Below are 13,663 nucleotides of genomic sequence, written 5' to 3' on the forward strand. Positions count from 1 at the left end.
GGTGCTAGCGGCGAGCGCCGCCCCGCGGCCCGGCCCAGCCCGGCCCCGGCCCCGGCCCCATCCTCCCGCGGGCCGGGGCGAGGGCTGGGGCCGGGCGCTGCAGATGGGGGCAGCCCGTCGCGGCTGTCCCGGGAGCACGCGGCGAGCCGCTGGGCCCCGGGGCGCAGGCCGCGCAGGGGCGTGCGCTCCGGCGAGACCGGCGAGGATGTTTCAGAAGCGGCGCTTTGGACGGATGTCGTGTAAAACTCCCGTTTGTTGGGTTACTCGTTGAGTCCTAGCACTGAGTGCAAAGCTGTAGTCGCTGATAACTGTGCGGAGCACCCACAGGGGTGCGCCTCGGTAAAAAAAAAAAAAAAAAAGGGGGGGGGGACATTAAACAGAGGGAGTGGCCTTGGACAGGACAGATGCTGGCTGGCTCTTGAATAAATTCCCTTGGTGCTTCTTTGGTCTACAGAAAGGGTGGCATGAGCTTTTGGCTCCTTCCCATTAGTTTGCTGTGAAAGGTCTTTTCAGAAATTTACCTGTTGTAGGCTTAGCCTTTATTGAGCTATTTTTCTACATCCCCACTATGTAGGGCATTCCCAAGAGCCTAAGTGACATTAAGGCAGATGTGCTTCTCTTTGAACAGGTCCTTCTTTTTAGTTTCCATCCCAAGATCTAGTTAACCGATGTGAAAAAGTAACAGGCCAACATGTACACATCAAACAGTAATACATGAAAATAAGGTGAATTTTCAGCAGATCAGTTGTTTGTACAAGTAGAGAGACTTACTCCAAAAAGCCCAACAGAAAGGATGATAATTATGCAAACACATTACATATTCTCAGTCCAATTCAGTGCTGCCCTCCTGTTCTTGGGTTTTGAAAAAGATGAGTCCTGCTTACTGGAGGGAGCTGCCATGAGAGAATTCTGTATGTGAACAAGTTGTCCACAAGTTGTCTTCTTGCTTCTTGTTTAAGGAGAAGATCTTTCTCACCATTCCTTAAATTCTTATCAACGTCTATTGGTCAGGGGAACTTAAAGTAAATGATGGATGGGACATGACTTTTTAACTTTGTAAAGAGCTTTTCTGTTATCACTTCAGGGAGGAAACAGAGTAGTCATATTGTAGAAAGAAACTAGGAGCAAGGAGGTTTACTTGTCACAAAGATATGGAAAAAAATGAAAGTGGAAAAGTGAGTTGGTGCTGTGAACTTCTATGTGTTGTGAGAGGAATAAACAAGTGGAGCTGGAAATCTTTAATCATGATCAAAATTCTAATTATGGCACTGTAGAGACCTGCTTGGATAACTGCTATGTCTGGAATATTGATAAAGTAGTATGCAACATCTGAGAAATAACAGGCAAGAGAAGAAGAGATGTCTTCTATGTCGTGGACTTGTCTACTTGTTTTGAGGCAATAGGAAGATCTTTTCTAAGCAATTTGAGAGACCGCTAAAAGGGAAGAAGACTGGGCATTACTATTTATGTCACAGGCTGCCTAGAAGTAAAACCAAGTAGAATCATTCAGTGCAGAGCAGTGAGAAGTTATAGCTGCCCTAGCATCCCTCAGTACAGGAGTACAGCTGGTTCAGTAAGTTTGTGGCAAGCATTACTGTTTTTTTCAGAACCAAAGATTATAGGAGAGGAAGCTCTAGTAGACCTGGCTGTAGTGGCAGGTACAGCTTTTTGAGGATATGAATGTAAAGGGCGGTTTGGATGGTAGTGGTTGTCAGCCTGTGATCCTGGTCTCTTGTTTCTATTTTGCTGATTTTTCTCCTTCTAAGCAAAGACAGATTTCAGTAAATTCAGTGAACTGGTAGCAAGCAACTCACAGGAGAAAAGCCTGGAGAAGGGAGAAGTCTGTGTATATTGAGAAAGGAAAGGATATAAATTATTAATCTTAATGTCAAGCTCTAGGAAAACTATGGCATGTATAAACAATTTGTTAGCATGTGGAAAGTAACAGGCTTGCTATTTGTCTCTGAAGTGGATTTGTCAAGGACCAGTACCATTTCTTCTCTATCAGGTTAAAAAATGTTAATTTTTTTGTGGGGAGGGGAGAAAGAGAAGAGATCATCTGTATTTGGGATCTGTAAGAACAGTTCTTGGTAAATCAGTGCAGTTTGGTAAAAGATGATAGATTAGAGGATCTCCCAAGATCCTTTCCAGACTATTTTTCTGATTCTGTGATTATGAATCTTCACCCAAACACCACTGAATTAACTTAGTTAACTTAATTAACTCAGTTTTGAATTATGCTTTGCAGCAAATAAAAATGGAAAGAAGAAAATATTTTTTCCATACTTAAGGCAAATGTTGCAGCTATGCTTTCAGGTTGCCTTGGCAGGTGGCCAAGCAGAGGAATTCTGTCTTAATATCTGGTGAAGTGCTAGTCACTTCACTAGCCAGAACAGCCCACCTGTCACAATGGAACTATCCTTTTATCAACTTTTTAATACTTACACATGTCTTTGCCTTCGACCCATGACATACAAGGTTAGTTGTTTATTCTCACACACACACATACAGAGAAGCACTTTAACCTCATTACAGGTCTCAGAGAGTTGGATAATTACCAGTCTCTCACGACCAATGCTTTCATCACTCTTTCTATTTGAAATTGTATAGGCAACTCTGACCTATGAGAACCATCTACAGTGTAATGTGCAATATCTTATGAATTAGTTTCAGCAATTCCGTGCAAGGTCCAGGCCTTTGACCTACTCAAGCAGCTGTAGAAACTGTGATCAACACTGATCTGATTTCCTCAGCTTTTAGCATCAGTTCCATGGTTTATGTTATCTGTGTTGTTCATTGTATCTTCATCTAAGTCCTGACTGAATTGGGTTAGTAATGTCAACAAGGCCCTGTAATGAAACAGACATGTGACTGGAGCATAGTAAGTAAATTCTCATCAGATCTTCGCCAATATCTTACCTTACCCAAAATAGAAGTGTTAATTCTGTGCATAGTCTCAGGGTTGCATCGGAATTAAACACTTGCAGAAATTAGACATCTTGTTCTTTACTTCTTGTCACCATGCATTTGTCTTTATAATTTTGATATGAGCCAGAAGTGTGCACTTGCAGCCCAGAAGGCCAACTGTGTCCTGGGCTGCATCAAAAGAGTGGCCAGCAGGTTGAGGGAGGTGATTGTGCCCCTCTGCTCTGCCCTCGTGAGGCCCCACTTGGAATGCTGCATCCAGCACAAGAAGGATGTGGACCTGTTAGAGCAGGTCCAGAAGAGGGCCATGAAGTTTATGAGAAGGCTGGAGCACCTCTCCTATGAGGAAAGGCTGAGAGATCTGGGGATATTCAGCCTGGAGAAGAGAAGGCGCAGGGGTGACCTTATCACAGCTTTTCAATACTTAAAGGGGGCTAGTAAAAAAAGATGGAGAGCAACTTTTTGCTCTATCAGATAGTGACAGCACAAGGAGGGATGTTTTAAACTAAAAGAAGGAAGATTTAGATTAGGTATTAGGAGGAAATTTTTCACTCAGAGGGTGATGAGGCACTGGAACAGGTTGCCCAGAGAGGCTGTGGGTGCCCCATCCCTGGAGGTGTTCAAGACCAGGTTGGATGGGGCCCTGGGCAACCTGATCTAGAGAGTGGCATCCCTGCCCATCGCAGGGGGGTAGGAACTGTGCGATCTGTAAGGTCCCTTCCTACCCAAGCCATTTTATGATCTTGTCATCACCTATTGCAGTAAGCACCATTCTATTCATAGGGCTAAGCAGTATCTGGGCAGTATATCATCACTCAAGTACGTACCCACCCTCAAACACAAGCTCCTATGAATTGTTACCATTTACATATAGGATCTTGAGGAACAGATTTGCTGAAACTCATCAAGGAATTCAATTTGCATTTGAATTCTGTGAGTTCAGAGCTATATAGTCCCATTCATGTAGTCACCCGTGGAGTGACTTTTCATGGAGTCTAAAGAGCATTTGCTTCTCATCAGCTAGTTGGAGGGTGTCATTCCTGTGCATGTATTTGTGATGGGATGTCATTTCAAAAGAGCTGAGGGAATCGTTTCATAAGTGATCTGTCATGATCAAATAGGCAATGAATTACTTTGCAGAACCAGAGCCAATGTTATTACAGAGCTACGTTTCCCTTCTTCTGAGTCCCAGTCCTTTGAAGATAGCACTTGCTGTCTGACTCCTGCAGCAAACCATTTTCCTCTGCTTTTATTCTCTGAGGTAAATTCTGCCCTTCCTGATGTGCATTGAAACTGAAGAGGACACCTGTATGCAAGCTGATCAAGCATAAGGTTTGCATTGCCTATTTCATCACTATTTCATCCTCAGGGAGGTTGTATGGTTTTGACTGTTAGACTGAAAATAATCAGCCAAAGAAAGCAACTGCTTTTACAACAGTCATAGAAACTCTCTCTCCACACTGGTACACTACAGGCAGCAAAACCAGTAGGGTGTTGTACATTTATTCCTCTCCCTTCCCCCACTCACCTTCCCCCTGATATAGAGCCTTACTTTGCTTCTCATTTTTGTTTCATGATTCATGAGTCTGGAGGAGCCTCTGGTCCTTACAATGCAGCTTACAATCCAACAGCTTCTAATGGAAAACATTAGCACCTAACCTCATGCAGAAAGCATCCCAAACAACTGCAGTACAAATAATTTTATTCTCAGTATGGACATGAACACACAGCATCTTGGTTGCTTTTCTCTATGACTCAGCTGATGTACTGATAAGAAGTTGTAATGACTTTCCTAATATTTCAGTAGTAGCTATTAGAATAAATTAATTAGCATAAAATGAACTCTGTAAAAATAATTATATGTCCACAGCTCCATAGAAAAAGGCATTAATAAAGCTAGTTTACTGTTACATTACTACTGAGACATCAATATGCTTTTAGCTTTACAGATAACTAAGCTTGGACATAGAGCAATGTCTGCTCCAAGTTCATTCAGTGGTAAGAACTGACTGCAAAAGCCATGAATTCTGGATTCTAGTTCTCTGAAGTGTCTACCTGCTTTTCACTTCAGCATTGTAGATATTGGCATACAGTTAATGTTGTTACATCTTCAAGCTCATGCATGCTTTGAGTAGCAGTTGATCTTAGACTGAATGTCCACTCTTAGTGCTTGGCTACATGCTTTCTGTGAGGCTGTGTGTACCACAAGCACTCAACCCAGAGACTTTTTATAGCACATACATTGTTGTCTTTGTCTAATACTGCATTTGTTTTCCTCTTTCTACAAACAGCACCTCTGAAAATGTGGAAAATTTGAACCTTTAAGCTTTCCAATCCACCCAGTCCTTGCCTTTCAGAGTCCCATTGCTCATAATGCTTCATATTGGCTTGGTGTGGGAGAATAAATAAAGCCTGGTCTACTTCACCTTGGGGAAAAGGGCCTTTGTATTCTTTATTTTGCGGCTCATAAGGGAATGGATGGTGTTGATTCACTTTCAGCCTAAAGCAGACAAATGCCTTCATATGCAAAGCTATGAAGGTGGCTGATAATGCCAACGTTGCTGATCATTATGACTATTAATTTGCAACTCTGACATGCAGCTTGCCTAATTTTTGCTTCGCTGTGTTGAGTAGCACATCAAAAATGTCCATACCTTCCAGGAAGTCAGGACTAGAGCATGTATGAAGGCCTTCCACTTGGACTTACTGTGGCAACAAGAACTTTCATGAAGGTCCTGATGGCAGTGATGGCATACTTCAGGTTGAGCAGAGTAGCCCAGATGGATATCTGTTTGTTGCAATAACTGTACAACTCAGTTTCAGTGCTTCAACTGAGGAAAGACCAGCCAGGCCTTTGTGACGTTTCTTGAAATTCATTGAAGCTATCATAGTTCATCTTCTTCATTTTGCTTTCAAGCTATGAGGGACTTGGTAAAGTGCATGAAAATTTTTGCTCTATCAAGTAACAACTCATTCAGCATGTTTGGACACATGGCAGGTCACATCTGAGTTATTTCTCATCATAGACTATGTGAAAGTTTATGTGTGAGGCAGGACTCTCAGTGGAACGAGGAATCCATATACTATACTGCTGCCATTGTCTCATTTGTTCCTCTCTTTGGTGGCAGGAAGATCCCTATGGTATCTGCAAGAGGATGTTGTTTCACGTTCCTCTTTTGTTCGAATCAACAGCAATGGGCATTCTCTTCTATTACTAGGGAGCTCTTTTAAACAAACTGAGAACAAAAGTCTTCAGTTTCCCTCTGAAATCACTATATGTTACTGTACTAACGCATGTAGCAGTTTCAGTGATGTGCCAGACATTTCTTTGCATCTGGGACTGCCAAAGCCAAGGAATATTGAACTAGACCAAACAAATACTTTGATTGCTGTATGTGCTGAGTTACTTAGTTGTACCTTACTTTGTCTAGCGTAGATCTTCTGAAGATTATAGCACACTAGTGCTTTTGCTGCATTTTTCAGGATTTGATTGCTGCAATGCTTTTTTAGTCAAAACCAGAGGATGTTACTGCACAATGCAGAAGATGCTGAGCTTCTGACAGCTGAGCCTGCGTCATTTGTAAGGAGTACTATCAGAGTTCTACTGCAGGAGGCAGCACAGAAGAAGGCTGTGCAAACACTTCCCTGCCTGGGCTAATATTTACAGCACCACACTCTGCTCTTTACGGGGCCAGAGACAGACAGCAGACACTCACATCTCATATTAACACCTGTACACTACAGAAATATTAACCTAATGCAAACATCCCAGCAGAAGTTAATGTCTGTATTCACAGAAAAACAAACAAAAACCTCTTTCATTTTGTAGCATGAGTATTGGGTCCCTGAACAGCTCTGGCTGCTCATTGCTGATGAAGGTTCAGGGTCTTGATATCTAAAGCAGCTACCCATAGTTTTCTGCTTCAGTACCTGTGGCATTTGGCCACTTATGGCTCATATAGTTTTATTCTTTTGTTCCTATGCATAAAGCACTCAAAGCTACTCCTGTACTTTAGTCTCAGTGTGGTTCACATCAGGAATACTGGAGACATTTAGGTATGGATAGGTACAAAGACATGCAGCTCAATGCATAGACTGCATCTGTGGTGACATTAACTCCTTAAAAAGAGTCATCCTACAGGAAAAAGGAACTAGCAAGTTTATGATAATGTTATTTTAGGGGGAGTGATTGACATACTGAACTACAGAGCTTCAATCCAAAGGGACTTTGAGAAACCTGAGGACTGGGTCAAGGGAGACCTTGTGAGGTTTAGAAAGAGTGGAGCTCTCTAACAGGGCAGAGCTGGCCCCATGCATCTGTTCTGGTTAGGGACTGGCTGAGAAGCAGCCCCACTGGAAGGACCTGGACACCAATGTGTGCTGATCCTGTGTAAGACAATCTACACACCGTGCTGTATTAGGAAGAACATGGCCAGAGACCTGAGGGAAGTTATTCCTATCTACTTAGCACTGCTGAGGCCACACCTGGAATGTTGTATGAAGTTCCCTAACCCCAAAGTTCAAGAGGGATATGTGGGAACTTGACAGAGTCTAGTGGAAGGCTATCAAGACAGTAGCATAAGACCCACAAAGAAGTGAACAGAGCTGGGATTTTTTGCTTGGCAAAGGAGGAGTCTCAGTGGCAATCTGTTAGCAGCCTACAGCTACATGAAGGCAAGTTGCAAAGGTGACAAAACCAAACCCATGTTGGTAATGGCAGGTGACATAAGAAGTGATCACGGCCATAATTTGTAACTTGGGTGGTTCAGACTATACACTGTGAAAAACATTTTCACCAAGAAGTTGGTGCAGTGCTGTAATAGCTTATCCAGAGATGTGTTGGAGTCTATATCCTTAAACATTTTCAAAAGTTGTAGAAAAAGCCGTAGCTGACTTGTTTTGGTGCTGGTGGTTGTACTGCCTGGAACAGACACTGGATGAGAGACTCTGTAAAAACCCTTCCCACCAACTGGTCAGGGCAGTGGTTAGAGTGCATATGCTTGGGTGATCCAAGCACTTCAAGTCATGAGCAGCTCAAAAATATATATATATATTTGTAAGAGGAAAGCCAAAATCTTTCTTCAAGAGAGGAAAAGAGAAGCTCCCTCTAACAGTACTGTTATACTACTTTTTTTTTTTTTTTTTTTTTTTCCAGAGACAAGAACATGGAACAAGTAACTTTAATAATACATTCCACTAGATTTTGATTCAAAAGCATTTAAATGATGCACCTACAAATCTACAGCCTGACAAATGCTGGCCCATTTTTCCAGATCCTAGTATATCCATGCTGCATATTGTCAGAGCAGCTACTTGCTTTCTCCTTGTCTCAAATTAATCTACATTAGCATGAAGGACAGTGGATGTGGCAATGGCAAGACAGACCCAGGCAGATGCTGTAATGCCTTAGGTGTAGCAGCTGTTCAGAGGCACATATTATATTGACTATGGTAACAAAAAATAATGGAACTGAAAACAAGATTTTACTGTTCCTGTAGGTTGGCAAGGTACTTAAACAGATATGAGAGCAATTAAGTGACAGTACATACATTAGATTATTTCCCCTTGATTCAGTAGGGGAAAATGGACTGGGTTTCCATTCTCTTTAAGTTATGAGACAGAGGACCCCTTGGGCACATTAGGAAAGATAAGTGATCCCACCCTGCTGCCAGCTTCACCACCTTTCAGTCCTGTTTAAGACAGCACTGGAGGCAGCACAGCAGGCTTGTCTGCTTGGAGCAGGGCTTTATTTTAATTGCTCCTGTGTATTTTCCTCTTTTTGCTTGTAAAAGAGATGGGCACATGGCAAGGCAGCAGTGCAGGGGCTGATGTTTACTTTACATCTTATCAACAGCATTAGGTGCTTTAGAAACTACCAGGAAAGACAAGCCACTCCCACATGGCAGGACTTTGGACCACAACACTGAACTGCTGTGCCCAGATGGACAAGGATTTTTCTGCTAGTTCTGCCCCTGGCAACAAGGCCTCCACGATTTCCAGTCTCCTTCTTTGCCCTCAGAAATGCCCTCTTGTTTACATCTTCCCTCCTTTCTCTCCTGTTCTTTTTAAGCATCCAACTAATTACTTGCCTTAAAAGCTATCAGCAAGATGATGTTGACAACCTAGGAGGCTATCTTTGTGCACCAGAGAGGTTTTAAGCAAGGTTTTTATATAGAGGAAATGGTCAGTCAGCATAAATGTACTTCTCACTGCAGGTGAGAAGGTGAGATTTTGCATGTAAGCCAAAAGGGTAAAGCTGTCCAGTTTTATTATTTACTTATTTAACATTTAGTAGCATTATAGACATTTTTTTAACTAACCCATTCGGAAGGGAAGCTGTGCCAATAGCTGAGGCACCATCATGGGTATGCTCATGCACCTCTTTTACCCCAGTGATCTAGATAATTTGTAAATAATAATTGTAAATGAAAAATGGAAGATGAAAAAAAAAAAAAAGATGTTCTAGCTAGATCCCCAGGACCCTGTTCACTGGCTGGTCACATGGTTGGGGTGTAACACAAAGGAGTACAGAACCATCTCTGCTTGCTTGATGAACATACATATACATGAGTTCCTGTACTGGAGTCTATATCACACCTAACACCCTGGGGAAAAAATCCCATCATGCAGCCCTAAGAAGGCTCAGGAACACTAGATATTCTACTATACTTTGCAGTTCCTGTTTGTGACATCTCTCAGGAAAAAACTGTCTTAATTCCTTTCTTCTAGGAGTGAGATGCGCTGGAAAAGCAGTTGTCTGCACCGAATTTTGACCATGGTCCCCAGGTAGTGCTGCAGGAGTGCCACCTGGTGGGTCTTTTCCCCACAGGGTGTCCAGAAGCCCTGGACAGCAGCAGGGGAAAGCCAGCTATCAGTCACCTCAGCCCTTATAAACAAGTGTGCTCAGAGTGCTGTGTAGAAAATACTGCTAGTGACAGTTCTGTGTTAATTGTTGTTTCTCTCTTCCTAGTGTACATGATCTTCAGACTCTGTTCCTCTCAGATAGGTTTTACTAGATATGAGCTCAAAAATAAAATAAATCTGTTAAGAGCTGATAAATTAATATGGACCCATCTTCTGAGAATTACAGCCCTCAGAAATATTACTCCTTATGGCAGAAGAAAGTTAAAACATACGTGACTGGTAGATTACAATTTGTTTTATTCTGGCTCCTAACTGTGCTTTAGTGGAGGACTTGTTAGTGTTAGGTCAGAGGTTGGACTAGAGGATCTTGGAGGTCTCTTCCAACCTAGATGATTCTGTGATTCTAACAGAATTTGAAAAAGCAATATTCCCTCCCCCACCCTGTCTACTATTACCACACATATTTATTTATTTATTTATTTTATTTGTCAAGAGCTCTATGGCAACACATTAGCTGTAAAACAGAACATACAAGCTCATTGTGTATGATACAGTTAACATCAGTATTTCTTTATCTTGGTAATTTTCTAATTTGAGGGGTAAGAAAGCTTAGTCTGATCTTTCTTATTAGATACAGTCTCAGAGACCATGCCAAACTTTTGGAGTGGCAGAAAGACACAGGATAGAATTCCACCTAGTCCTTGTCTGTCTCTGAAAACAGCCACTCTCAGCTGCAGCACAGGAGGCTGGAAAAACATCCCAAAAATAGAATTTGAAGACTTCCCTTACAGAAAGCTGCTTTTACTAACCTCATCTACTGGCTGGTGCTATTTAAATATACGTAAAGATAACCGTTTCAGACTTGTCATCCCCACCACAAAGAATCTAAACAGAGATGTCAACAATCCAATTACACTGAGGTAGTACTCAAAAAAATGTTTTTGTGGTTTAATAGCCACAGGTTGGGAAGACCATATCAATAAGGGCTTAACAGACATGGTAGAGAAATTAATATTTTTCCAGTTCTCACTGTTGATCCTTATAGAAGCAGGTGTTGGAGACTTATTTGCTGGGCATACCTGATCCTGGCTACTGATGGGCTTAGAAATCATTTCAGATATCCATCAGCACCTGCATGCCTAGCTTTTTCAATTGCCACAGGAAAGAAGGTCCAGTTCTCATACACTTCAGTCTGCTCCAGTTCCTTATTTTACCAGTGAGAAGTGACAACTAACAACAAAATCCACAGCAGTGTTTAGTCTTAAAAAGAAACATGGGAAGTCCTGTCTGAAGCAGGAGAGCTGAGCTCAGCTGATGACATACACTACCTTGCAGGCTTCAGACAAGACAACCTGAAAGCTGGCTTAGTCTTTATTGAAGAAAACTTGTTCTTTTCCCTAAGCAGCTATGGTACTGTTTTATTTGAGGCTTTATGCTCAGCCAGTGTCCCACAGGGGCAGCACTGAGATTTTTTAAACAGACTTCCTAATTTGTCCTAGCCCTGTCAGTAGAACAAGGAAGGTTCTCTTTCTTTCACCATCACAGTCTAGCTGTCTTCAGGGAAGAAAACTTTGCTCTGGAAGGTAGAACTCTCTTAAGAAGCTTCCACTCCAGCTACTGCTTTGGTGCTCACAGTTTCATGAGGCGAGTGATCTGGTCCCGTTTCCTTCACTACAAAGTCTATGACTTGCTTGTGGTGTGGCATTTCAGCAACTGCTTTGAAGTCCTGGTGTTGCATTGGACAATAGATCTGGGGTTCAGAGTTCCTGGTGAACAGAAGGAAAATGCATTATGTCAAGTGGTTATTACTGTGGGATGCTGGGCAGACAAAACTAGATAGTGTATCATGGAAGCCAGCATGTTCTCAGTGTGGCCAGAATCATTGTTTATCCATGCCAGCACTTACAGGGGAGACAGGGACCATAGTCTAGTGGCTGAAACAACTAGGAGTCCAGCACTCCATGAGTATCTTTATTTATGTTAGCTTATACAGGGAGATGGGGAGAAAGCAATGCTAACTTTACATAAACAGTGATCACACAGACTATTTGGGAGGAAGGTCTTCAGAGTTTCACAGAACTGCCTATTATATCTGTTCTCATGAACTCAGTAATGGCAAAACCCAAACTAAAACCTAATCAAATATTAAGAACAAACAACAAAACAGAGAAGATCATAATGCAACTATATTAAGTCCTTCTGGGTCCTCTAACTCAAAAGAATGTTACAGAGATGGAAGAGGTACAAGGCAGGGGTGATCAAAGTACAAAATAGTTTCCCAGCATGGAAGAGGTGAATACACAGAGGTTCTTCAGTCAAGAAATTACTAAGAAGGATCTGACATAAGTCTATAAACCCCTGAGTGCCTTGAAATGGAAAACTACAGGCTCTGTATAGACACTGTAGAAACCAAAAGAAAAAACAGTGTAAGGTTCAGCTCACATAGGATAAGGCAAAGCTTCAGAACTCTGTTATGGGGAAGTATGAAAGCTAGAAAATCACACAGATTTGAAAAAAATAAGACGGAAACATTTATGGGAGAAAGTCCTACCAAGGACTATTATACACACAGATGCCACAAATTGCTAGACACTGTAGAATTCTCTGTGAAATTAGCAGTCCACGTTTGCCACCTTTTTTATACCATTCTGTAACACAGAGAAACTGGCTAGAAAGCTATACTGTGCCAGAGTATTCTGATGGTATATTCTCTGGGGAAGACAGACATTAGTCCACAGAAGCACTGCCTTGTTCAACAGCCTGCTCTTACAAAATCATCTAATACCCCAATCGCTCTACCTCCCATAATTTTGCTTCATCTTTAAGTGTCTTCATCCACAACCCTTTTGCCTCCTCAGCCCCTCAACCACCACCTTACCCAGCTCCCTCATCTTGATATATCCCCTTATACTCACAGGGATAGTGGCAGTCAAGGACGTAGAACTTGTCAATCAGGCTTTGAAATTGCCCAGAGAGCAGAGCAGCCACCTGTAAAATACACAATAGACAGTTTTATAGCGTTTTAACAGTCAAAAAAGAAAGAGTAGGTGGGACACGGCCAAGACGGAAAACTCTAGTTGCACAGCAGGAACCATCTGTGAAGGGGCCATCTCACTAGGTTTAACACAAGTGCACCCATGACTTTAGCCAAGGTCCTGAAACAGCAGAGAGAGAAGGCATGACACAGAGCACCAGGCATTACTATACTCTTCAATAAAACAGTGAAGCATATTAGTGAGGAAGGCAGAGAAGTAATAGGGCAGCATGTTTGCGTACAGCAAGAAAAACACCCAATCTCACAGATGATGGACAGGAAGAAAGACCATTACTCAGTCTCTGGTGCAATGAAGTGCAGATCTTGGTGTTTTTCTGTCACTGTTGGCAGTGCATATACCTGAGGAAAGAGTAGTACCAGCTTAGGACAGCAGTTCTTGTGAGACTCCCTCCTTAGAGTTTCGCGTGGCTTAACATTCGTGCCCAGAGCAGCTTTTCCCACCCCTCTCCCAAAAGACCTGTAAAGGTGTCAAGCACATAGCTTGCGATTGGTTGAAATCACTCTCGTCTTGCTTATTACCCTTTCTGGTGACAGGTATTTGTGAACAGCTCGCTATGTCTACAAACCCTTCACGCACACCACCCTCCTTTTGGCTGTTTCCCCACGGGTAGTACACGAGTCCCTTCGTCCAGCAGCGAGCAGCTCCCTTCCCGAAGAACCTCACACGCCGTTTCGGTGATACCGACTCCCCAGCACACGAGGAAGCCCCGTGGAGCGCTGCCCGAGAGCCCTGCCGGCGGCAGGGCGGAGGTTGCGTGGGCCCCGCCCGGCTCAGGGGCGGGGCGGGCGGCGCGCTGGGCCCTGCAGCGCGGTCCCTCG

The 13,663-nt window shown here is 42.8% G+C and overlaps 2 protein-coding genes across 9 annotated transcripts in view; both read right to left on the minus strand.

The window, feature by feature from the left end:
* GFRA3 (GDNF family receptor alpha 3) overlaps positions 1-13,663 on the minus strand; it is a 39,677-nt gene that overhangs the window by 11,442 nt on the left and 14,572 nt on the right. The gene's annotated exons all lie outside the window — the stretch shown is intronic.
* On the minus strand, positions 9,174-13,592 carry CDC25C (cell division cycle 25C). 8 transcript variants are annotated; one of them, XR_004754501.1, is made up of 3 exons: positions 13,184-13,402; positions 12,705-12,777; positions 9,174-11,555 (listed from the first exon to the last, which is right to left on the minus strand). XR_004754501.1 is itself a non-coding variant. In XM_035339031.1 (3 exons), exons 1-3 carry the CDS (start codon positions 13,320-13,322, stop codon positions 11,384-11,386), a joined length of 303 nt encoding a protein of 100 aa, XP_035194922.1. In that variant the 5' UTR covers positions 13,323-13,337; the 3' UTR covers positions 9,174-11,383. The 8 variants fall into 8 exon arrangements, 1 of the variants encoding a protein (XP_035194922.1); XR_004754503.1 differs by having other exon boundaries at positions 9,174-12,189; XR_004754504.1 differs by having other exon boundaries at positions 13,302-13,384.

Source organism: Oxyura jamaicensis, chromosome 13, assembly GCF_011077185.1.
Source record: "Oxyura jamaicensis isolate SHBP4307 breed ruddy duck chromosome 13, BPBGC_Ojam_1.0, whole genome shotgun sequence".
Classification (NCBI taxonomy): Eukaryota; Metazoa; Chordata; class Aves; order Anseriformes; family Anatidae; genus Oxyura; species Oxyura jamaicensis.